The following is a 25,246-nucleotide window of genomic DNA, read 5'->3' as shown; positions in this document are numbered from 1 at the left end:
AAAACTTATTCCACCCAAAGCACACAAGTTGGACCTCCTTGATGAGTAAATGTGTGTCTCATCGAATACCCACCCTCACACCAAAAAGGTCTCTTCGCAGTGCTGGAATCTGGCAGGGTGTGCACTGTTTGTTTTGGAATGAAAAGAGGCACGTCATTAGTGTTTGTTAATTGCAGCTAATTGGCCCTAACGAGTTGAACAAGACCACCCACTGGGATCAGTCACACAAATAAATTGTAGAAAACAAAATTAATTACTAGATGCTAATTAAAGTCAATTAAAACTGATTAGGCAGGAGTGGGATGGGAAAGTTATAGAGAGCAGGAAAATACCTGGCAGCGCACAATATGGCATGACAAGTGTGTCTGGCAGCATCGGGAGAGACTTGCTGTGAAACACGATGGCTTCACTTCCTCTCATAGAGACACACTCGGCGGTGCTGATTCCTTTGTTCAAACAAAACACTTAACCATCTGGCATGAAGAACAACTTGATGATGGGAATACAAACGAAAAAAGTCGTTCAAACACATTGAAACGTCCAAATTATTCACATTTTCATTTATTGATTTTTTACAAAAAAGAAATTCTCAGTATTTCTTTGGGGACAATGTTTGAGTAAGAGAATTATTCACTAATCCTTCCTCTTTCTCCCCTTTTTGTTTTCAGTCACACTGTTTCTTTCCTGTTTCATTTTCCAACTACTCCCTTTGCCATGTTTGGGACTTTTTCATTGGAAATCTTAATACATTTCTTCTTTCATCCTTCCCTTTAAATATGTGGGTTGTGGGAGTGCCAAGTGGTGTAGGACAGCCCACACCCTACTTCTTCTCACCTGTAAAACTTCACCTTTGGCATATCATGTGGGGATGATGTGCAGAACCAGTCTTTCTTTAAACATTATGTGCAAAATGATAGCTAAAGAGTTTCTTTCTCTTCATCTGAACAGACTATATTCTCCCAGTACTTCCCAGTATTTGACTACCTTCCGTAAGTTCAACACGTATTTTCTTCATCAGTGGAGTCCTGTTTAGAGTGTTAATTGAGGCCATTGTGTTTGATTGCATTACTTTATGTTTTCATGGGAAACTTGTGCTTGATACTTCCAGAATTTCCTGGAGGACCTCGCAAGTGTTCTTTGATTCTTGTATAACTCTTTTGATAATTTTTTGACCCCTCTGTCAACCATTTTATGAAAGTCACCTGGTCATGGCTTGTTTATGGTGAAATTATGTTTATGGCAGTATATGTATATTCAGAGGTTTAGAAATGCTGCTGTAATCATTGCCCTATTAGTAACATTCATTCTTTGTGAAGGTTGTTTGCTTTTACCAATCTTACCACTCTGTGCAATACTTTGGTAATGAGAAACCTTATAGGTAATTAATTATCATGTAATCTGACATTGATTTGTATGTACTAGCACATATGCTTCATACAAACAAACACATTTACAAACATTTCTTAACTTTCTTTGCCATCGTACATATCATTTTCTTGATGTGTTCAATACTTTCCCCCACTATCATACCATTTATTTACACAAAACTTCATTTATGGAGTAATCTGATTAGATTTCTTTGCATGTGTGGATTACTGGCCTCATTTGAAATATTTTAAACAAGAAAAATTGGGATGTGTTCAATATTTCATTTACCTGCTGTATCTCACTTTAACAGTGGGAAAAAACATGCAGCTATTTGTAGTGGTCTCTATTTTATATCACAAACCCATGGCTATTTACACAGGGGTGTGTACAGTTCTCTGGCCAGTTTTAAACAAAGTTCATTATTCTTTTTCTGGCAACGGGGTAGACCATCTGTACTTCCTCTTGTCTGAGCCAAATGACCCGAAAGCCTCAATATTTTTAACTGAAAAGTAGAGCAGCTTAGCATGACATTGGCAGTTCAGCAGAAATCGCACATACATCTTCCCCTAATACACTCTGCTTCAATTAGCTGTAATTTTGTAAGAATAGAGATGTGCAAGATTAATCAGTAGTCAGTTCTCTGAATAGATTAATTTCTACATAAATGGATTATGCAGAGTGCCTTATGAAAGTATATTTCATAAACTCTTCAACATTTTACCACATCACAGCAACAAATAGCACAATATTCAATACTCAACATACAATGTCTCAAAGAACTGTGTTTGAAAGCATGCAACCTATAGAAGTCACCAAATTAGAATACAGAATAGTGCAATTGTGTGTATCTGATCTGTTCTGTTAAAATTGTTATTTACCCTTTGTGATCTAACAGCACCTTGAAAATCACACAAAAATGATCAAGGGAAACTTTGGGGAAGTTTATTGTAGTTTTAATTTATCCCAAGTTATAAGAATTTCATACACTTGCAAACCCACCCAGACGCGGTTGCTCATATGAACTGGCAGGCTAAAGAAGAGCAATAAAGAGCTGGTCAAGAGGCCAGTGGTAGCTGCAAAGTTTTAAGAACTCATGTGGGAAAATTTATGAGCGTTATTAGTGGAACACATTTTTTCCAAGGAATCAAGTTTGAAGTTCTACGCAAGTCATGTAGGGAGCTTCTGTTTCCGTCTGCATGCAAAACTATGTAATAGTGTTTTGTAAAGCTAATGCTGTACATTGTACACTGTGGACATACTATCTCCAGAGTGAAACATGGTGATGTCAACATCATGCTTCAGAAAAGGGGATTTCATTAAAGCTGATGGGAAGACGCATGGAACAACCTGCAGGGTAGTTCTGCAAGAAAACCTGTTAGAACCTCTAAAGGATTTGAGACTGATGGAGATTTACACTCCTGAACATACAACTAGATATACAATCAAATGGTTGATTCTCTTATTAAGATATATTTTTTTAAGTCTAACTACTAAAGAAGATTATTAAAAGAAAAGACTCAAATTATGTGCTATAAACTCATGAGGAAAACAGCATATGCAAGGTTAATGGGAAAACTCCCAGGTGTATAATCCAAAACCTCTTGTGAATAAGATAAAATCACATCCTCATATGATGAATACCATAAAATTATCCCTAAAACAGATGTAATATCTGCTATGATAGTAATAACCTAATCCTGTTCACATAAAAAAATGGGCTTAAAATAATATTTTGTTGATGACAGTTTGAGGCAGTGTTGAAGCAGCGTCACATTGTTTGCATGCTTGAATACGACTGTGAGGTAGCCGGGGTGGTGAGATGGAAAACGACCCCATATGAGAGGAGTAGAGAGAGTGATTCGCCTGAGGGGGGCCGCTCGGTGAGAGGGCCCAGGGGACCGTGGGGGTACCCATGGCCCTGGCGGTGATGATGGTGATTGATGTGGGCACAATTCAGACGGCCCAGACGCTGCAGCAAATTAAAAGGCTATTTTGTAAAGTTGTAAAAGAGCAGAATGGCAGAGGGGAGTGACGAGCCCCCGACAACCAACACACCCTGCCACCCCTCCCGCCCCACTTGACTGTTCTGTCACACCATCAGCTCCTGTTTGGTTTCCCTGGTGTCATCAGTCCCGCGGGGAGGAGAGCTATCACAGGCCTCTCATGCTCATTCATACTGGATGAGTACATTGCTGATGCTCCACGTAGACGTACGGGGGAGCTTGGATGAGCGTGATATGAAAGCAAATGACCATGTTTTAAATTCAAAATTTTATTTTTCTGATTATAAATATGGTGCCTTACAAAATTACCACACCTTCCAAACCCTTTCATCTTTCACTGCATTACCACGAAAATTAGCATTTTATTGGGATTGTGTTGTTGTGAGAGAAGCATTAAAACATTACAATGTGAGATGCAAAACAAAGGAGCAGGATTTTCAAAAGCAAATTGTGGTGTCCTTTTGAATCCAGCCCTCTTTACTTTGAGAGCCTTAAAGAAATCCTGTGGAATCACCAAAATTTGCCTAATTACTGTGACATGTTTGATTTTCAGTATGACCCAAATTAAGGCAGATCAGAATCAGAGAGGTAAATTGAAGAGTTTTAATGCTGAATAAAAAATAAAAAATAAAGCCTTGAAATACTAGCATAAAGAGAGCAAGAAATTGAGCAATGAACAATGCAAACCACGGACAAAGGTGGAAAAATACAAAGGAACCAGGTGAGCTAATCAGATTAGATGTGGAACAGCAGTTAAATGGAAACTCATTAACACAAAAAGAGCTAAAGTAAGTGTCAATAATAACAAACTAAAATGCACTGATGAAAGAATATAGGAAATAGATAAGAAACTAACCACAGAAGAATGAATTTATATGGCAAACCAATAATGACAATAATAAACAACTGTATATGGCAAGACCTATAATTTTATTTTATTACCTTTTTTAATAGGCATGTTCTCATTTACATTATTATATAAATATTTTTTCATCACAAAAAAGCATGAGATATTAAACTTGATTTTAGATATTTTGACATTTCACCCCAGTAAACTTTTTTATGCGCTGCTATAGTTTACAAATTATTCATTTCCTTTGATTTGAGAAGATGCCGTAAAGGCAGACTTAAGGTGCTCCAAACTTTTGATATTACTTGTCAAAAGACGGCTCATTGTCATCGGGCATGTATTAGTAGTTGTGTAGCTTACATATAAACTCCTGAATTATAAAACACAATTAGTGGCAAAGTTTACCCTTTTGAGCATTAGTTTCTTATTTGAACCATTGAAAAACAACGGTTCTGTTTTTTTTATTTTCTTTCATGAGGATATCTGCATTAACTCAATTCCAGGTCAGTACGGTCACATTTACAGGCTCTAGATGCAAGCCTAAGATTGAAATAGCTGCTTTAAAGTTTTACATGAGGAAGTGATTACAGAGATTTTAAAATATTTAAACTAATTTATCAACCTAATTTTTCAGATGCATTCATGTAATACACCACAGGATTGAGAAGCCAGTAACAGACCTGATGATCATTTGGATCGATTAGATTAATGTGTCGACATGCAGTCATGTTCCAATGGTTTTAAATGGATTTGGGAGGAGGATTCCGCTTTCCAGCCCGGATCAGAATGTGTCTGGATGTTAGGCCTAATCCTTTAAGTTAATTTGAGTAATTAATCTGTCTGTTTCATTAGAGGACTTCCGTGCACTTTTTCAGTAAGGACAGCCTAGGTGGTTGTATTTGTCCCAGTCTCTCCATTTTCGTCACAGTGATGGCATTAAAGGAGTATGGAAGATACGGAAGAGGATTAGGGCCACCGGAAAAAAAAGCAGTTCTGACTTTAATCTCAGAATTTTGAGAAAAAAGTCAGAATTTTTTCTGACTTTCAGAAAAAAAGTCAGAATCTCAGAATTCTGACTTTATAATTTATGGGCACCGATTGGAGGAACCATCTTTCAATGACCAACATGCTAGTTGTGCAGGAGGACAACGAAATATCTGGAGGAACATGTTGGATTAAATCAGCTTTTCCGTGTTCGAGGGGTCTTCGAAGATGCCCATCATTAATTAAACAACAAAAAGTGAGTAAAACAAGATAGATAGTTTAATGTCTAAAGTATTAACGGCTACAGCTAGTTGTTAGCATGGTTTTAGCTTTCATCGACGGAGGAATTAACGTGTCTCGCAATGTTACATCACATGCGTTTTAATAAAGGGTGTAAACAGTTGTTTACTGGATTAAAGTCAGAATTCTGACTTTAATCTCAGAACTCTGAGATTAAAATCAGAATTTTTTTTTTTTTTTTTTCCCAGTGGCCCTAATCCTCTTCCGTAAAGGAGGCATTTTAAGGCAAAGTTAATTCTTGGGCTAATTGCCTCAATTAGACTAAGACCTAATCTGAAGTTTCCGTTACTCTGATCAGTGTCCGTAGTAATAAGGATGGGCGCTCCTTTTCTCCCTTTAACTGGACATCTGCTGACTTTGCACGTCACAAAGCACAACAAAATACCAACACAAGCTTCATGAATTAAGTTTGTCTTTCAAGCCTAAAAGGGACTTCAGAATCAAACAAGACAGACACAAGTCACAATCTGCATGCTGTCAGTTTTTGGTACTTTATATAATTTATGCCTTCCTAAACAGCAGCTCAGTAAAAAATTACAGTAAAACTTAGGGGTTAAACATTTTTTACTTTTTATTGTCACTCAGATCTTTGTGCTTGCTCGGTTTTGCTTCCACTTACCCAATTGTGAGTTTGCACACGTCCCAGTGTGTCCCATCCATCCCTGGGTGGCTGCCACTGTAATGAAATAGTCAATGTTAATCATTTCACTATTAAGTGGCTTAAACGTTGTGGCGGATTGTTGCATAAGTACATGTTTGCAAACAGCCTGTTGGTGCTTAAAGAACACACACAGGATAAATTGAAGATTTAAAACCCATCTGAAGAGTCACAGGAATCACAAGTGCATGGAACCGGGGAAAAGCGGGCATATACTGTACCTATCCCAGCAAAGGTGAAGACAAGCCACAGTGTGACACAGTTTTACTCTGTCTCAGATACTGACAGATACTGACACAAGCTAATTATTAATTCATATTATACAAGTAGCAGCAGGCTAAAACCCAGCAGCTTTTTCCTGCCACCCGGATTCCAAACAGGATAAAGCCAGAGCAGACAATGGCAGGCGAAGGGATGCCTTCCAGTGAAAAAAGTGCCAATTATATTATGCCATTTTATTAATTCAATTTGATTATGTGAGGATTTTTTAAACTAAACTCGTTTTAGTTCGTTTACCACTCACTGAACTGAGTGGTATTTATAAGTGCCTATGAATACCACTCATTTAGGTCTAAACATTAATTTTAAACCTAATATTTAGGTTTAGACCTGTACATTTAGTTTTACCAAATAGCTGAGGATAAACAGGAATCTTATTTTTCAAAGTAAATGTGAGTCTAAGCAAAAGCATATTAACAATTCTAATATGGCCCAGCCAGAGCTTAGAACTAAGTCTGACACAGTTTGTGTGGTCATCTGAAGAGGACTTAATAGTCTAATAAATTTGGAGAAAAGACATAGTGGGGCTAATATTACCAAGTTGTCTTGTGTGATGCCGATCATCTTCAATCAAAAATGGCTGAATGCTGATGTCAACGCAAAGAAGAAAGTGAGGTAAGCGTAATATTATTTCAAGGGTGTGCAGGTCCATCCAACCATCAAATATGGATTGTCTACTGCATGGTCATATGTAGGAGTTGGTACCTAACTGCAGCACAATGCAGGTTTTCCATCTGCAAGGTACATATTGGACATGTCACCAGTCCAGAACAGAAGGTTGACCCAGCTTCTTCTCCTTGTTTATCAAAGTTTGTTTTTTTTTTCTTCCGCATAACAGTGACCTAGGGTGAAAATGTAACCCCGTAAAATTGTCTGACAAAAACAACAGCACAAATAGAAAAATAAAAAGGTTCTAAATTTGAACCTGTCAGATGACGATCCCATACAGTATTGACGATGTAAACCAAACTTAACTCCTCTGTTGCCATCTAGCGGCCCATAACGGCATTGACAAAGATTGTATATTCCTTTAGTTTACGTCAATGATTCAGTTCCTTCATCTCCTACTCAAGGGCATATATTACGTTATCGACAAAACATGAGGGTACACAATTATTTTGCATAAAAATGTACTCATCATTAATCTGAATAAGCTGAGTTGGTTAGTTTGGACATTTGATCGTAGCCTCTTGCTTATTTCCCTTGCATTGTGGTATTAACATGAATGCATAAGCAATATGAGCGATATGTTCTACAGCAGGATTTGACGTGACCCTCACAAAAAAAGTTAAAAATAACTTGATCCCTGGACATAATACTGTGACGTTTTGGTCAACGGCAGGTAAATTTACAAACCAACGTATGTTAAAACGGTGGAGTCTAGCTCGAGACTGAAACCAGATAACAACACACCGGCACACGACGCACGTGCAATGGCAGTTGACAGTCCGGCTCTTCCGGGTGCATCTCCTCGTGCGCCCGCTCTAACCCCGCCTACAAAAGCATTTGGAATTTTGATTGGTCCGCCATGAATGGAGAGTTTCTAGATGTAGTTGTTACAGATATGAAATACTCAACTCGAATCTATCTAACATTTGAAAAAATACTTTATGGTTTGACTTGATTTTAGTGTAGTTCGCCCTGATTATTTATTTAATTTAAATTAATCAACATTTTATGACATCAAGAAAGGAGAAGAAACAAATTTAAAGATGCAGGTGTTTTGTAAATTTGAGGTAGTCTTTAAAGTCTCACTTCATGAAACTGCTGATGTTCTTCTTTCTGTGTTTTTGACATGCAGTAAATTTAATTGTCATACTTAAAAAGTACTAATAAAAAATAAATAAGGCTTAAATAATAAGCCTTATTATTTAATAAGGCTTTATTAAAAATTTAAAAAGGAACTTTAATTTCATCTCCACATTGAAAACCCGTTGGGAGCAACGTTATCTATTGGAACTAGTTCTACAGCGGAAGAAGTTGTCATAGGTCATTGTCCCCGGAGTAGAACCTTCCTGCGCATCATCACATCACCCCACTCTCATGCTGTGGAAGCGGCTGCGAGAGTGGAGTGACCTCACCATGATGTATTTTCTTTCAATTTTTTTTTTTTTTTGTTTGTTTAATCTTGCAGAAGAAAGACATGTCCGAAAGAAACCGCTAAGTTATTGATTTCATTCAGTCAACCTTTCCAGGATTACGTGTCGGTTTATCTGCACCGGTAGGTTTCATGCCGACTAGATATTATCCCAGATGATGTTCTAACAAAGAGTCCACGCTGTGGGACTGGTGTTTTACGCTATAGGATTCGCGTTCAGGCAGTGCCACTGTTCACTGTAACGCATTATAATAGCTTTAGCTGTCGCCTTGTGAGCTAGCCATATTAGCATCTTATCCTCCTCTCGTCTCTACCTGCTGTAACAGTAGAGGCAGCTAGCTTTGACAGGTGAAGTAAACTCGAAGCGAGGTTTTAATAAAGAGCTTTAGTTATGTAATATTATTATGTCTGACAGGGAGTTATGTTAGATAACAAGCTAAATGCAGCCATCGTTGTCATTTAGTGATGTTTCCCTGGCTCACCTTTACCGTGTGTCTGGCTGCTGTGTTCGGCTTGTTTTTCTGGTCCCGCAAGCACTTACCGATAGGTAAGGTGTGCCCTAAGAGACGTTTCTTCCCTTTTTAAACCAACAAGAGGGGTAACAGTCAGTGAGCTTGTTTTCTCCGCTCGGTGTTTCACTTTAAGTTGGACATTCTTGGTAATTTAGAAACCTAAAAAGTTACTGAGGAGTTTAGAATTACATTTACTTGCATTAAGTGTCGTTGTTTATCCACATATTTAGTTTGCTCTTGTGTTTGTTATATATATATATATATATATATATATATATATATATATATATATATTTAGGGTTAGTATGTATTTTCTTTGTAATAGTGTCACGCTGTAAAGGAAAAGCGTGTTTAATGGTAATTTGTATGTATTTGTGAAGTAGACCCCAACTCATAAATTAAGGGCTTATTTAAATAAATTTTTTATGCATTTTTGTAAAACTGTTTAGGATATGTATCACTGTAGATTTTTTTTAGGTTCATTTTACACTTTTGTTCAATAATTTATATAAATATGCGTTTTAAAAGCCAATTCTTAATTGGCACTTAGGGCCTCTGATATATTTGGCCTCCTAACTACTGTTGAATGCATTGCAATAATTGTATACATACATTGTATGTAAGAGTGGCGTGTTTAATAAAGTGTATCTTTCTAGATGCTGTTAAGGATCTGGGTCACTTTCTGTTACCCAAGTGTTGCAATATCAATAAAAGTTGTGTTTATGCAATCCACTTTTGCAATTTAACAAACAGCACCATGCTGCAGCTTGATGTGATGCGATATGTTATGAACTTTGACCCTCCTTTAGAACTCATTATGCCTCTGTGCCGCTTCCCATTTTCAGTATTCGCTGCCTGCTCGCGTTGGCCGGCCATGGCAGAGCAGGACGGTGCCGCCAAGAAGAACCCGGCCGTCGGGTCCTTGCAATCTCACTTCCTGGTGGGCTCCATATCGGAGGAGAACTCCGAGGATGAAGTCCACGGAAGGGTAGACGGGTCGCTGGAGGACAAGGAGATCAGATCGCTGTCACCGTCTTCCTGTAGCTCCGACAGCACAAATGAGATGGGTTTCGATCACATTGAAGGCACCATGCACAATTTAAGGTGAGCATCAATTTGTGTTTTTTCTTTTTCTTAGGTTTGTCTTCATTCAGAACTCTTTTTCCCATTGGAATTAATGTGTAAGGCATGCAGATGTGAATTGTTGTGTGGTCCAGTGTGAGTTAGAGCATAGCTGTACTTTTCCATTCGTGCATAAGGCCTTTTTACAGTACGTCTGAAAAATGCGGTCTCCATATTTGCACATGGGTTTCTGTGTGTACACTGTGTGTGTGTGGTTTTCCAGGAGACGGCGCAAAGATTTCTGAGTGTGGGTTTGGAAAACATGAAAGACTCACACACAGAAATCTTTTAAGTAGGAGTCAGAAGGAGATGCTCAGCACTGATGGACATTTGTCGAAAAACTCCCTAAAAAAACCCCAAAATCTTCTTTTGACTTCATGTAACTTTTTTTTTTTTTGTTGAGATCATTTTTTTCCCGCTGTTTTTCACTTAAATTTTATTTCTAAACAGTATTCAAACTCGCAGCCAGCAGGATGAAAACTCTAGAAATAGTTGTAGAAATACAACTTTAAACACTGGATGGGGATCCCTCAGGCAGCCATTTACATCTCAAACTGTCAAACTAGCTGAAACTCATTCGCCTCATGCCGTGACCCCTGCAGTGATGCAACCAGTCAGGATCAGGCCACAGAAAGCTAACCAGCCATACAAGCTCAGTCCTGCCACACCCGCTAGCTGATAGCAATTCTCCACGTGTTTGTCATAGCTCTTATTCTGACTGATAGTTAAAACTCGCAAATCTCACTGAGCCCATGTTGTTACAGCTGTGTTTTAATCCCGGTAAAAGAATTCCAGTTATTGTTTTGCACATTGTGCTTTCCCTGTTGCATTGGTATTCCCTTCCTGCCAGTGCTTTTCAGGTTTTTAGCACAGACGTTTCTGGGCTCTTGTGTAACTCACCTACAAGCAATTACGTGTGAGATACAGTAGTCAAGCAATTTGCAAATGCAGATAAGTTTCTTATCTAAATTAGGTGATCTGAATGCTGGGCTTTAAACAGATTTCTTTTGTACCCAAAAGGCGCACACTGAGGATTTGCCTGTATTAGTTTATGATTTTGTGTATTTCTTGTGTTTTTATTTTGTTTTTTTTAAACAGACCAAGCATGTCAGGGCTCCACTTGGTGAAACAAGGCAGAGATCGCAGGCGGATTGATCTTCAACGGGACTTCACTGTCGCTTCACCTGCTGAATTTGTCACCCGCTTTGGTGGTACCAAGGTCATTGAAAAGGTAATTCATGGGGTGCTGTGGTGGCGCAGGGGTTAAGCACAACCCCCATATAGAGGCCTTAGTCCTCGACACGGCTGTCGCAGGTTCAATTCCCGGCCTGGTTATCGTTCCCGCAAGTCTTCCCCCTCTCTCATTACCCCTTTTCCTGTCAATTCACTATCAAATAAAGGCCACTAGTGCCAATAAAACCTTTAAAAAAAAAGAAGGTAATTCATGTTATTTGGTGCTCTTGTTAAAAAAAAAACTTTTGAGAACTAGTTAGTCAGTGTCTTGGAACAACTGAACTTTTAGATATGTTATACAAATCTCAGTGTATTATATTATGTTTTGATTGTTCTTTGATGTACCAATGCTAAGAAACCCCAAGTTTTGAAATGGAAGAAAATGTGACACATGGTTTCCAATTTGTCATTTATAAGTAAGAAAAATAAAACACATATTGTGTATACAGGGATACAATTTAGGTTCTTATTTTGACAGTGAGCTTCATTCAACAGCCCTCCTTTTTAGTCATTATCCCTCTAAAAATTCTTTGTATTAGCCCTGAAACTTTTAAATTCACCAGTCAATAATTTGTATCTCTTCAGTACCATGTGTTTAGTTTTTTTTTTTTTCAATCTTTCTGGAGTCTCTAATTTATTTATTTATTTTTAAGAACCTAGTACATTTAATGGTATGTATTAGAGCCACTGTCAATCAGAAAAAAAAATGTCGTGGACAAGTAAATATCGCCCAAAACGTGTCCGACTTTACAATGTCGGAGAGTTTTTTTCTTGTCTATCTGTCCTGCTCAAAACATGTAGCACTTTTTTTTTCTCCAGGACAGGCTTATATTCAGCTACCGCTCTCCTTCCCCCTTTCTGCTTACTTTGGCCGGTTCTTTAAAAACATCCCCACAACATAATGCTGCCACCACAACATGTAGGGATGGTCTGTTCACAGAGATGTGCAGTGTTTGCTTAACACTGCAGCTCGTGTATTGTTCTTCTGTATATTTGCTGTGTCACCTACTAGGTTTGTAGCCAACTGCATCCTGGTCTTTATGTAGTATTCTTTCCACATCTAACAAATTCTCAGAACTGAACTGTGATACTCTTATAAAAAATATATATATATTGCTTCTTTTCCTCACAGTTACTGCCCGATATCCAAACAAAAATCTTCTAAAGTTTTTGCTCGTAATGTGAAAAGGTTCACTCAGTATGACAACTTTTTAAAGAATCTACTTGAACGTACAATATTTTCATTCCATCGCTTTTTTTGTTTTCATCTCACTGAAAAAATAAACTTTAATTATCAAAATATTTTTGCTCGTTCAGGTGCTGATTGCCAACAACGGCATTGCTGCAGTCAAATGCATGCGCTCCATCCGCCGCTGGGCCTACGAGATGTTCCGCAATGAAAGGGCAATTCGGTTTGTTGTCATGGTAACCCCAGAAGACCTGAAAGCCAATGCAGGTCAGCGTTCTCTTAGTTGTGTTTTTTTCTTTTTTGCTCACATGGAGCTAGTCAATAATTGAAGCCCATTAGTTATAGATTATGACCTGGAGTCATTAAGAAGTTAGTAAACAGGTTCCTGAAACACTGAATTTGATGTCTGTCCAACATAATGATTCAGTAAAAACCAGATTTGCCTGTTTACACATGCATGTTAATCCAGTTTTAGTAGTAATCTTTGCATCTAGTCTTGATGGTTACCTTTTTGCAATGGAACGAGTGCAGTTAGCGACCAGGAAGTAGACTGCATCCGACTCGTTTGACTTGTACTTTTGAGTCATTTCACAAATCAGGTATTTTGCATTTCCCAGAATACATAAAAATGGCCGACCATTATGTGCCAGTACCTGGAGGAACCAACAACAACAACTATGCCAATGTCGAGCTCATTCTTGACATTGCAAAGCGTATACCTGTTCAGGTACAAAGAGTGTGCTCATTTTTTTTTTCTTTTTTCCACAGTTAACTAATGATTTTTCTTTTAGCTGTGTCTCCTTTGTCACTGTTGTTTATTTACATGTTGCAGGCTGTGTGGGCAGGATGGGGTCATGCCTCAGAGAACCCAAAACTCCCAGAGCTTCTTCACAAGCATGACATTGCTTTCATGGGTAAAGGAGATTTGGGTTCCTATTTTTCCTACATTTTTCCACCCACTTTTGTTCATTCGGATTTCCTTAATTTGTACGGTTTTCTAGGTCCTCCAAGTCAAGCTATGTGGGCTCTTGGAGACAAGATTGCCTCTTCCATTGTAGCTCAGACCGCCGGTATTCCAACTTTACCCTGGAGTGGAACAGGTAACTAAAAGATTTTTTTTTTTTTATACTGTTAAAAAGTTTTTTTTAAGCTCACACTAAAAGTAGTGAACTGAGTTTTCTTCACTCAGAAAAAACTTCCACACTGAAGGGTGTTGACATTGTGACCTTGCAGCGATTATAGATGCTTTTCACTGATTGCAGGAAAATAACTGCTACTCTGTCAGCTCATTTCCCTATATCTTACTGGTGTTTTAAGGCTATTTATCTTTTCACTTTAGCTGTTTGTCTTTATATTTTAAGGCCTGACAGTGGAATGGTCAGAAAGCAATCAAAAGAAGAAAATCATCAATGTACCTAACGAGTTGTATGAGCGCGGCTGCATCCAGGATGTAGAAGAGGGCCTCAAAGTAAGCACAGTTTTAACACCATACCGTCGTTTTATCTGTGCAGAGGTAGTGCATGCTCAAAGGGTTTCTTAAAACTCCCGTGTCCTATTTCCAGGCTGCAGAGAAGATTGGCTATCCAATAATGGTGAAAGCCTCAGAGGGCGGTGGTGGAAAAGGTATCCGTAAAGTCAACTGCGCTGATGACTTCCCTAATCTCTTCAGACAGGTAAGCATTCATTTACATGTCTAATTTTAAGCCGAGGGGTGTTTTGTTTCACCTAATCAGGATCACACTCTCCCTCCGGCGGTCTAGGTCCAGGCTGAAGTTCCAGGATCGCCTATCTTTGTCATGCAGCTAGCCAAGCACGCCCGTCACTTAGAGGTGCAGATTTTGGCGGATCAGTATGGAAATGCGATTTCCTTATTCGGCAGAGACTGTTCTGTGCAGCGCCGTCACCAGAAAATCATAGAGGAGGCTCCGGCCACCATTGCCACCTCGGATGTGTTTGAAGATATGGAAAAGGTTTAGTTGAACTTGCCAGGCTTTCAAACATGAATATGATTGGATTTAAGCCTTTAAGTTATTTGTTTTGCTTATTTATGTTTTCTGCAGTGCGCTGTGCGGCTGGCTAAGATGGTTGGTTACGTCAGCGCAGGAACTGTGGAGTACCTCTACAGCCAAGATGGCAGTTTCTACTTCTTGGAGCTCAACCCCCGTCTGCAGGTGGAACACCCCTGCACTGAGATGGTGGCTGATGTCAACTTGCCTGCCGCTCAAATGCAGGTCAGTAAATCTTGCAAAAAACCCTGCAAGTTTCCCTTCCCCCCTTTGTTTCCTTGGATACCATTTGAAAAAAGAAACAGGCAATATGCAGAGACAGTGTGGTGGATCCAGGCGTTGTAGCATCATTAGGTCACGAGGTCTGTTCTGCAGCGTTTAGGATTGTGCATAAATAGGTCAGAGGCAGTGAAGCAGAAAGGCTGGGAAAGCTTTCTGGCCGAGCTGATTGGGCGTCTTTGTGGGAGGATGAGTGACCACCCTCTCTGTCCCACTGGGAAATGACTGACATTGTCTTGTAAACTGAAAATTTGATCCTCATATCCATGCCTTGGAAAGGCTAATGTGTAATATTCAGGTCACTGTACCTTGAAAAGTATTCATACCTCTTGAACATTTCACTTTTTGTCATATAACGCCAAACTTGTAGTTTATTTTGATTCGGTGTGATGTGCAACACAGGGAAAGGCATGATTGTGAATCACCTGGATTTTCCCAACGCGGGACATTAAAAGATATCTCTATTCCTTTCTATTCTATTTTAAACCTTCACCTCTGTCCCAAGTGTTTTGCAGCTCCTAACTTGCTATCTTCCATGATTTCCTTTTATTTAGTACCATCCATGTTCTTGTTACCTCTGACTAGCTTCCTTTCACCTGTTGAAGAAAAGTGTTCCAACATCAAGAAGCTGCTATGTTTCAATTATGGGACTTTGTATTAGTTTGCGCTGGATTTGGTTTAAACATTTTGAAAACCATGACTTCTTTTTCCCCCCACTTTATGCAATAATTGGTCAATTTCAAAATTCAGACCAAGTTCGTGTTTGTAACATAACAAAATGCAAAAAGTTGACTTATTGAACCTGTCATTGTCTTCCAAGCGAATTTCTTAGCATGAACATGAACTTTTTTTTCAGATTGCGATGGGTATTCCTCTTCATCGGATCAAAGACATCCGGATGCTCTATGGAGTCCAGCCTTGGGGAGACTCTCCTATTGACTTTGAGTCTCTGTCAAACACACCGTGCCCACGGGGACATGTCATCGCGGCGCGCATCACCAGCGAAAACCCCGATGAGGTACGACACCGATTCTCTTCTCACAACCAAATATCTGTGGTCTCTTTTTGTAGTTGTTTTCAGTTTGTGAACATTTAGCCCTTTAAAGGTAAATTAGTGTATCTTTTATGTGTCTGCGCAATTGCAGGGTTTCAAACCAAGCTCCGGGACAGTGCAGGAGCTGAACTTCCGGAGCAATAAGAACGTGTGGGGTTACTTCAGCGTCGCAGCAGCAGGAGGCCTGCACGAGTTTGCCGACTCCCAGTTTGGACACTGCTTCTCTTGGGGAGAGAATCGTGAAGAAGCTATCTCGTGAGTTAACATTAAAACACTACCACCGCTAAAAAGATACCCCCACTCGGATTTAGCTAAGCAAATTAGTAAGAGGCTTCCTTTGGATTAATAAAAATGAAGAACATTACAACATGTGGAGCTGTAAAGAAGATCTGTTATAACTGCACATGGTTTAGTCTCCACAGAGTTGAAAAATTAACCTTATTTTTATTTGCAATGGGGGACCCCTTTAATCAGTACATTTAAGTGTGGTGGGTTTTGGTTAATTGCTAGGGAAGAACGTCTTTATGATCATTCCTAATCTGATTTTTATTTTGTTTTTTGTATTTTTCTCAGCAACATGGTGGTTGCTCTCAAGGAGCTGTCCATCAGAGGAGACTTTAGAACAACAGTCGAATACCTCATTAAGCTGCTGGAGACCGAGAGCTTTCAGCATAACAGCATCGATACGGGCTGGCTGGACCGACTCATTTCAGAGAAGATGCAGGTATGAAGCCGTCGCCACCTACTGGTCGTGCAGAAAACAAATCAAGTCGCAGGGCTGAAACAGAAATCCATGTCAGTATTGTAGATATTGGTCAAACTCAGCTCCTTAGCATTCACTGATGAAGGTTTTCATGACTGAGCGGTACAGAACTTGTTGCATGCAGGCGGAGCGTCCTGATACCATGCTTGGCATTGTGAGCGGGGCTCTCCATGTAGCAGACGTCAATCTAAGGAACAGTGTTTCCAACTTTCTGCATTCTTTGGAAAGGTAAATAGATACAACCGGAATGAACTTTTAAGAAATTAAACATTCTTGTTGGGAAACAACGAGCCTTTGTTCTCTTTCATCAGGGGCCAAGTGCTGCCAGCGCACACACTACAGAACACTGTGGACGTGGAGCTGATCTACGAAGGCACCAAGTATGTCCTGAAAGTGACACGGCAGTCTCCCAACTCGTACGTTGTGATCATGAACAGCTCTTTAGCGGAGGTGGACGTTCATCGTCTGAGTGATGGAGGTCTTTTGCTGTCTTACGATGGAAGCAGCTACACTACATACATGAAGGAAGAGGTGGATAGGTAAGACTGTACATAATTATTATTTTTGGCACATTAAGTGGTCACTTCATTTTTTTTTTTTTACAGAAAATACAGCATGTTATAGATTTAAAACGTCACATATCTGGTTATGTTAAAGTAAAGGGTGTCTCCTTACTTAGGTATCGGATTACGATTGGGAACAAGACTTGTGTTTTTGAGAAGGAGAACGATCCGTCGCTGCTGCGATCCCCCTCAGCAGGAAAACTCATTCAGTACTCAGTAGAGGATGGCGGACATGTGTTTGCGGGACAGTGCTTTGCAGAAATAGAGGTAAAGTGTCCATCCAAAGCATGAACAAACCCAGAAAGATTGAAACTACTTCAAGCTCTAAATGTTTCGGTGAATTTCAGGTGATGAAAATGGTAATGACCCTCACTGCTGCAGAGTCGGGTTGTATTCATTATGTGAAGAGGGTCGGAGCAGCGTTGGAACCTGGCTGTGTCATCGCCAAACTGCAACTGGATGACCCAAGCAGAGTGCAACAGGTTGGACAGATTCAATATACCCAAGCATGCATTTTAGAATTCCAAAGCATGGAATACCTGTCTGTTTAGGTTGGATTAATGTGTTTTTTTTATTTATTTTCTTTTTTTTTTTTTTAACAAAGTTAAAAAATTTTGTTTAAAATGTGTTAACTGTCCAGATTAAAGGGTGCAGATTTATACTCTGCTGCATATTGAAGACATTTTACTGTGGTTGTTGAGGTGTTGATACATCATTCTGGAGTCAGAACATCAGTGAGACAGTAAATCAATGCTGCCAACAAAGATGACAGCTTCATTATCTGATAAAAAGAGACGTCTCCCTGCTTCAGTGTGTCTGGACCCAAATATGCTGCTGTCTTTAGAAAAATTCAAGACAGACCTGACTTTGGCCAGGTTTTCATGATGGTTATCAGACAACTAATAGGACAGTATAATAATTACAAACCCTCCAGCATGCTTAAATGTGTGCATGAGGTTCTTTTCCACATGTTCATTGTCTATTGCACACCAAACCCACCCTGACTAATTATTATTCAAATGGCAGAACACTCACATCCTTAAAAAGTCTTAAATTCATGTATCTAAAAATATCTTTTAGTCTGTGTGTGGTCATGACAACAGGCTGCGTTTTGATACGTTTCTTACCTACAGGCGGAGCTCTACACAGGGACGCTTCCTTCAACCCAGGCCGTGGCTCTGAGAGGGGAGAAGCTGCACAGGGTCTTCCACAGCACTCTGGATCATCTCGTTCACATCATGAACGGGTACTGCCTTCCTGAGCCGTTCTTCAGCGCTAAAGTAAGAATTTGCGGAAATGCAAGTGAACGCTCAGATTAATTGTTACAATGGTAGATTCTAACCAAAATGTGCTTTGTGTGTCTCCCAGCTGAAAGAGTGGGTGGAAAGGCTCATGAAAACCATGCGTGACCCCTCCTTGCCCCTTCTTGAACTTCAAGACATCATGACCAGTGTTTCAGGCCGGATCCCTCCTGCTGTGGAGAAGTCCATTAAGAAGGAAATGGCTCAGTATGCCAGCAACATAACGTCTGTGCTGTGCCAGTTTCCCAGCCAGCAGGTACACATTTATCACACCAACTTAACTATGTAGACATTGCTTTTCTCAGCTGCAATTCCTGCTTCGAAATCAGTCCTAATCTATAGGAAAATGAGTCTTTAGTTTTTGAGTCTCTGCTGCCTGCATTAAATACTCACTCCATCGTTTCCAGATTGCAAACATCCTGGACAGCCACGCTGCTACTCTCAACAAGAAATCAGAGAGAGAAGTGTTCTTCATGAACACTCAAAGTATCGTCCAGCTGGTGCAGAAGTAAGCCATGTATTCCACAGCTTATTATGTTACATACTCTTGAATTTGTTTTTTGGGGTTTTTTTTACGCAAAGCTGTACTTATTTGTTCGTCTCAATCAGGTATCGAAGTGGCATCCGAGGCCACATGAAGGCAGTGGTCATGGACTTGCTCAGACAGTACCTGAAAGTAGAGATCCAGTTCCAGAACGGTGAGATGACACACATCGGAGTCAATTAGAATTTTGTTCTATGTCCCCTGAAGAGTTGCAGTGGCTTTCTCTTTTCATTTGATGGAGTACTTTCATCTCATTTGCCCCATGCGATGCTTTCTTTGCAGGACACTACGACAAGTGCGTGTTTACACTTCGTGAGGAAAACAAAGTTGACATGGTCAATGTTGTCAACTACATTTTCTCCCACGCACAAGTAACCAAGAAGAACCTGCTGGTGACTATGCTGATTGTAAGTGTCCAGCCTTTCTGTGAAAAGATTTGTGTGTTGTCATATTGATCTTCCCTGATGTCATGGTCATATTCCAAGATGACAACTCCAGGATTCATTGGGTTCAGGGAGCACGAGACTTCATTTCCAAGCAAATGTCAGAAATATGTTTTATATATGTATGCAGACTAGTTAGCATGGGTAGCAATGATTGCATATAAATAAAAATACACACATGTAAAAAATTACATATTGCAGTTTTGAAGATCTTTGATCAGACTCTCCCATCACCAAAACAAGATCTTGGTGAAAAGTTTATGCAACACTGGATGCAAATAAATATTAACAGGAAAATGCTGTAACAAATATCTGCCATATTTGTTTTTTGTATGTTGAAGCCAAAAAACATAGAATATAATCTATTTAATTTCTTTCCTTATGTGTACTTTCAGAAAAATGAAGTAGTATAAAATGTTAATTACTGTTTCATAATGCATTCGCATGACATTTGGTTGACTAGAGATGTACATTTTATTATTATTATTATTGTTATGAATAATTTATGTTTTAACACTGTGTTTAGGATCAGCTATGTGGTCGTGATCCCACTCTGACAGATGAACTGATGACCATTTTGACTGAGCTCACTCAGCTCAGCAAGACAACAAACGCCAAGGTGGCTCTGCGCGCTCGGCAGGTCAGGTGTCGCCCTCAGCTCCCCTTTTCCTACAGCAACAGCACACGCAATTCTGAAAGCAACAAACAAGAATTTGGACCTGTGAGCAAAAAGCAGGACTTTTCAACTGCCTTACTTCGCCAGTAGGTGTCACTAAAGGCCTACTACAGTAACAGAGACAATATAGTGACAGGAGTTTTTAATGAGTATGAATTTAGGCATAGATGGATAATTACATGCTTCACACTCTATAGCCACAGACAAATTCCGGGGGTAAAACTGCATGAAGGTATATACTGTTGCAAGATGTCATAAGATAAGTAAAGAAGTATTGTGGTGTGTCATATGCTTGAAGGACCCCATTAATCTTCCTCACCCAGGTTCTGATAGCGTCCCACCTTCCCTCCTATGAGCTACGACACAACCAGGTGGAGTCCATTTTCCTATCTGCCATTGATATGTATGGGCACCAGTTCTGCATTGAGAACCTGCAGGTAGGTAGCAAACAAGATGGTTGCTCTTTCCATTATTGTGCCAACAAAATGGGTTAACACATAACATTTTTCTTTCGTAGAAACTCATCCTTTCAGAAACGTCCATCTTTGATGTTCTGCCCAACTTCTTCTACCACAGTAATCAGGTGGTCAGGATGGCTGCCCTGGAGGTGAGACGAACAATGAGCTCAGTCCGACAGTATGTTTCCTGTAGCTGTAACTCAACAAACTTACAGGCGCTTCACATACTGTGGCTTCGTCTTCATTGAACTCAGGTGTATGTCCGGAGAGCGTACATCGCCTATGAACTCAACAGCGTTCAGCATCGACAGCTGAAGGACAACACATGTGTGGTAGAGTTCCAGTTCATGCTTCCCACCTCACATCCTAACAGGTAACACATGCCACTATGATCTCCAAAAGTTGTGAATCATCTTTCTACTTCTTTGCTATTACTTAGTAGCACTACGATGTATTTGATTATAAATATACAGTACAGTTTCTTTCAAAATACTTATGTTCTTTGATTTTTTATTTTTGTATTGTTTTTGGTGGGATTTTATATGACAAAGTAGCACTGGCAAAGTCCCCCTGATTCTTACAGTCATTTTTGCTTCAGTTATAGCTACAGACTAGGTAGATTTGTACTTCTAGATACTGCTATCTTTAGCATAATTTGGGTAATTTATGCAAAGGTGGACATTATTATATGACCTTTTTAAACAGTTAGTTTTACTGGATTTCATTTAGGGTGAATAGATGTGAATTTGATCAGATTTTTATTTGTATAAAAGTATTTAACAACTGTAAATTTTCCTTTCGCTTCATATTTACAGACTATTTTGTGTACGATTTTATCACATAAAATCCTGACAAAATATATTGGTGTTTGTGATTTTGATATGATAGAATTGAAAAAGGTCAAGAGGTTGAAATATTTTTAAAGAACACTGTATATTTGGCCATTTAAAAAAATAATCTCTTATAATTAATGGTTCCTTGTGATTTGTGAACATTCCATCCATGTTCCATCCACTGTGTCCTTTATCCTCATTGTTTGTCACACAAAGTAAAGTGGTTTAATGTTTACATTTTGTGATGTCTGAAAGCAACTAAATTCACATGTTTGAGTTCTAAAATGCACTGATTTTCCATTAAAATTAGAAACCAAAGCAAATATATTATATTTTATGTTAAACATAACAGAAACAATCCTAATGACAGAGATGTTTGATTTGCTGGATTTCGGGTTTGATGCTAGATTTTTTGCTTTGTATGTTTTGACACTTTTGCTTGCTCCTCCCCCCCCTTGTCGTTTATATTTTTTGTGCATTGCTCTTTGATTTTGCTGATTGTATTTGTTGATGTCCTGCTTATGCTATTCTGTTCTCATTCTGTTGCATGATATTTATCTGACATGGCTGAATTAACCTTTACGTTTGGCACATAATTTTAGATGACACAACAGCATGTGTGTGTTAAAGGATCATCTCTTGACAAAAAGGAGGTTTTTAACATCTCATTATGCATGTTTTAAAAAGGAGCAGTCAGGAAGTGGGATATGTGTTGTTTTTTTTTCATTCCTCATTCTTTTGTTAATATTAGACTGTAATTCACCCAGGGTGATATTCCCACACACTTCTCTATCTTGACTGTCTTCTTCTGCTGATGCTTGACACTAACCACATTGTAATCAATGTTGTTTGATTGCAGAGGGAACATTCCAACTCTCAACAGGTATTGTGAACATACTTTTTATCGCATAAACTAATGATTGCACGATAAAGTAGAAACTGCATACCATTTTAACAAAGACCTTTAAATGTCAAAAAACCTGCGCACTCTAGTGCAATTTTTTAGTGCAAAGTTGTTGGCCTTTATTTGTGCAAATGTTTTGTTTACACTTATGTGTTAGAGATTATGTGTTTAATCAAAACTGTTATGCAAGTCCTTCAGTGTTGCTTAGACGGTGTGTAATGTTACATAACAAAGAAAGTTATGGGAGAAATAACGGGCATCAGTAAGAATATCCAATACTAAAACTTCTACCCTGTCAGGAAAATGGCCACTCCTATCCTGGACTATCTTAAGACCTGGGATGGTAAAGCACAGGAACCAAAACCACGGGAGCTTAAATCCCAGGATAGTGAAGCTAAGGATGAGAATGCTGAGAAGAAAGATTTGGAATCTGAAGAAAGGTTAGATTCAAGAATGTCTTTAGTGGTCACAGTTGGTGCAACGTCTGGGAAATCTTATCACCTACTGACTAACAACCTAACCAAATGAAAGGAAACAATCTAAAGGGTCTTTCTGGTGGATTTAGCTTTTCTTTGTCACATGAGAAGTATATTTTCCTTCCTGTAATGTAACTGACACAGCCTGTATAAGTTACATTAATTACATGAAAGATAATTGTTCTTGCTTTTTTTTCTCTCAAGTTCCTTGTATCTTAGACGTGAGACTTTCTTCTGCTGTAATAGAAATTAGAGATGCACCGATCAAAGTTTTAAATATGATAACATCTCAAAAACACAAAATCTTAACAAGTATTTTTATGTCTAATTTCTAGTGCAGATATAGGAGCTTGTCAAGAATTCCTTAATATGGATAAAAGAAAAGTACTGGTTTCAGTAAAAAAAAAATTTTCATTTGTAACAGGAAATTTTTTAAGTGGGAAAAATGTAGAAGCACAGACTTGTTTCAACATTTTATATTAAAGTCGTCTTTACTCAGTAAAAGTGTCCAGAGTGCAGTTGTTTCGGTGGAAGAGCACGGTGCGTTTGCTGAACAGAAAAATATTGGATTTTCACCCTATTCCATTCACAAGTCGATTTCTCGGTGCATCTCTAAAATTATGGTAACGTTGTTTACAGACCTGCCAGAAAACAGAGGGATCAAAACTGAGTTGGTTTTTAAGGTGGTCTGGGATAACCACCCTCAATTTTGCCAAACTGGCAGTTTTTCCTCAACTTTGTTTTACGTTTACATATTAGGATGTCCTTCTCATCCAACCTGAATCACTACGGCATGATGCATGTGGCCAGTGTAAGTGATGTCCTGCTGGACACGTCTTTTACACCACCCTGTCAACGTATGGGAGCCATGGTTTCTTTCCGCTCCTTCCAAGAGTTTACAAGGTCAGTATCTTTTTTTATTTTCTTTTTTAAGAAAAAGCTCTACCCCTGGTATCACTGAGAGAAAAATAAAATATTAAACATTTATAAAATATATTTTATGATTTTTGTCTCCTTGCAGGAACATTAATGATGTCCTGAGCTGCTTTTCTGACTCACCACCTGCAAGTCCTATGTTCCCTGATGGAGGCAACCCTGTCTTGTATGGTGAAGAGGACACCAAGGTGATGACTAGAGACCAGCACAGCCATGTAATTGACCTGTACATTTGTGTAACCTGAAATAAATACAGCTTAATTTATCATACAGAGTGTCCAGGAAGAGCCTATCCACATCCTGAACGTAGCGATAAAGACAGACAGCGACATCGACGACGATGGCCTGGCAGCCATGTTTCGGGAGTTCACTCAGTCAAAGGTTAGCAAAGGTTGTTGTTGACAAACAAGTCTTTCTCAATTTCGCAAGCAGCATTTAAAATTTGAAATGCACAAAAAAGGTTCATGCAGCGCTGAAATTGTTTTATTTCAGAAATCCTTGCTCTTTGAACACGGCATCCGAAGACTGACATTTCTAGTAGCTCAGAAGGTAGGAATTTTGATTTCCATGGAGTACACCGTCTGCTTCTTCGCATGTCACCAATTGAGCAGTTTTAATGGCATCTCACAGAATATGACAAATGTACTAAGTCTTGCATGTTTCTTTCTGTAATTATTTGTACTTTATAAACAATTATATTGAACTGTATTACTGTGGTAATTACACTAATAATTTGAAATTTAGCGTGTCTTCTCTCTTTCTCTGTATCTTTCTGCATGCCTCGCTTTTGTTCATTTTTGATGGTAGGATTTCAGAAAACAAGTCAACTGTGAGGTGGACCAAAGGTTTCATGTAAGTACTGAGAGACAAGTGAAGTCTGATTTGTTCTTGCTCACCTTTATGGAGAAAGAGCGTACTAAAAATCAAGTTAATGTCAAATCTAACTTGATTCTAATAAATATCATTAAATAGTCTCTTGTAATAGACAAGTTGTCGTTTTTCTAGTATTATCATGTCTTTCCATCTACTCTGACCAGTTTTCATATATAGGCTAATGAAAAGCATCTCCACAGCATAATGCATCTACCACCGTGCTTCAAGGGGGTGGACGGGGTGTTCAGGATTATATGCAGGCTAAGTTTTTTGTCTCATATAGAAGTTTCCATGTAGGCCAAAAGTTTAATCTGGTTTCATCTAAGCAGAGAATCAACTTCAGTGTTGTATAAAGTACTGAAATCTCAGAGTCAAGTAAAAGTACAAGTACCTCTCCAAAATACGACTTTGGTAAAAGTCGAAGTCACTGACTGAAATGTTACTTGAGTAAAAGTCTTAAAGTATCTGAAACTTCTTGTACTTAAGTATGGAAATTACTGTAAAAATGGATGTACTCAAGTAATGTAATGAAAAGTACAAG

General features: G+C 38.9%; 1 protein-coding gene across 10 annotated transcripts in view; it reads left to right on the top strand.

The window, feature by feature from the left end:
* Positions 1-8,537: 8,537 nt before the first annotated feature.
* LOC116728310 (acetyl-CoA carboxylase) overlaps positions 8,538-25,246 on the top strand; it is a 38,406-nt gene continuing 21,697 nt past the window's right edge. For 2 of the 10 annotated variants that reach the window (XM_032576320.1, XM_032576319.1), the window contains exons 1-34: positions 8,538-8,663; positions 9,898-10,156; positions 11,273-11,405; positions 12,725-12,863; positions 13,214-13,323; positions 13,429-13,510; positions 13,598-13,696; positions 13,958-14,064; positions 14,159-14,269; positions 14,357-14,566; positions 14,657-14,827; positions 15,738-15,899; positions 16,027-16,190; positions 16,509-16,659; positions 16,823-16,926; positions 17,010-17,237; positions 17,378-17,528; positions 17,609-17,743; positions 18,395-18,541; positions 18,630-18,818; positions 18,970-19,070; positions 19,172-19,260; positions 19,389-19,513; positions 20,076-20,189; positions 20,549-20,662; positions 20,743-20,832; positions 20,938-21,056; positions 22,376-22,399; positions 22,720-22,860; positions 23,656-23,799; positions 23,918-24,020; positions 24,106-24,213; positions 24,325-24,381; positions 24,640-24,684. In XM_032576320.1, the coding sequence (XP_032432211.1) occupies positions 9,927-10,156; positions 11,273-11,405; positions 12,725-12,863; positions 13,214-13,323; positions 13,429-13,510; positions 13,598-13,696; positions 13,958-14,064; positions 14,159-14,269; positions 14,357-14,566; positions 14,657-14,827; positions 15,738-15,899; positions 16,027-16,190; positions 16,509-16,659; positions 16,823-16,926; positions 17,010-17,237; positions 17,378-17,528; positions 17,609-17,743; positions 18,395-18,541; positions 18,630-18,818; positions 18,970-19,070; positions 19,172-19,260; positions 19,389-19,513; positions 20,076-20,189; positions 20,549-20,662; positions 20,743-20,832; positions 20,938-21,056; positions 22,376-22,399; positions 22,720-22,860; positions 23,656-23,799; positions 23,918-24,020; positions 24,106-24,213; positions 24,325-24,381; positions 24,640-24,684 (4,197 nt within the window). In that variant the 5' untranslated portion in view covers positions 8,538-8,663; positions 9,898-9,926. The remainder of the gene's footprint in view (positions 8,664-9,897; positions 10,157-11,272; positions 11,406-12,724; positions 12,864-13,213; positions 13,324-13,428; positions 13,511-13,597; positions 13,697-13,957; positions 14,065-14,158; positions 14,270-14,356; positions 14,567-14,656; positions 14,828-15,737; positions 15,900-16,026; positions 16,191-16,508; positions 16,660-16,822; positions 16,927-17,009; positions 17,238-17,377; positions 17,529-17,608; positions 17,744-18,394; positions 18,542-18,629; positions 18,819-18,969; positions 19,071-19,171; positions 19,261-19,388; positions 19,514-20,075; positions 20,190-20,548; positions 20,663-20,742; positions 20,833-20,937; positions 21,057-22,375; positions 22,400-22,719; positions 22,861-23,655; positions 23,800-23,917; positions 24,021-24,105; positions 24,214-24,324; positions 24,382-24,639; positions 24,685-25,246) is intronic. The other 8 variants (XM_032576324.1, XM_032576323.1, XM_032576322.1 and 5 more) reach the window with 5 other exon arrangements.

The sequence above is a fragment of the Xiphophorus hellerii genome, chromosome 11 (assembly GCF_003331165.1).
Source record: "Xiphophorus hellerii strain 12219 chromosome 11, Xiphophorus_hellerii-4.1, whole genome shotgun sequence".
Classification (NCBI taxonomy): Eukaryota; Metazoa; Chordata; class Actinopteri; order Cyprinodontiformes; family Poeciliidae; genus Xiphophorus; species Xiphophorus hellerii.
Note: the sequence above shows the minus strand (reverse complement) of the source record. Positions and strands in the feature narration are given on the sequence as shown.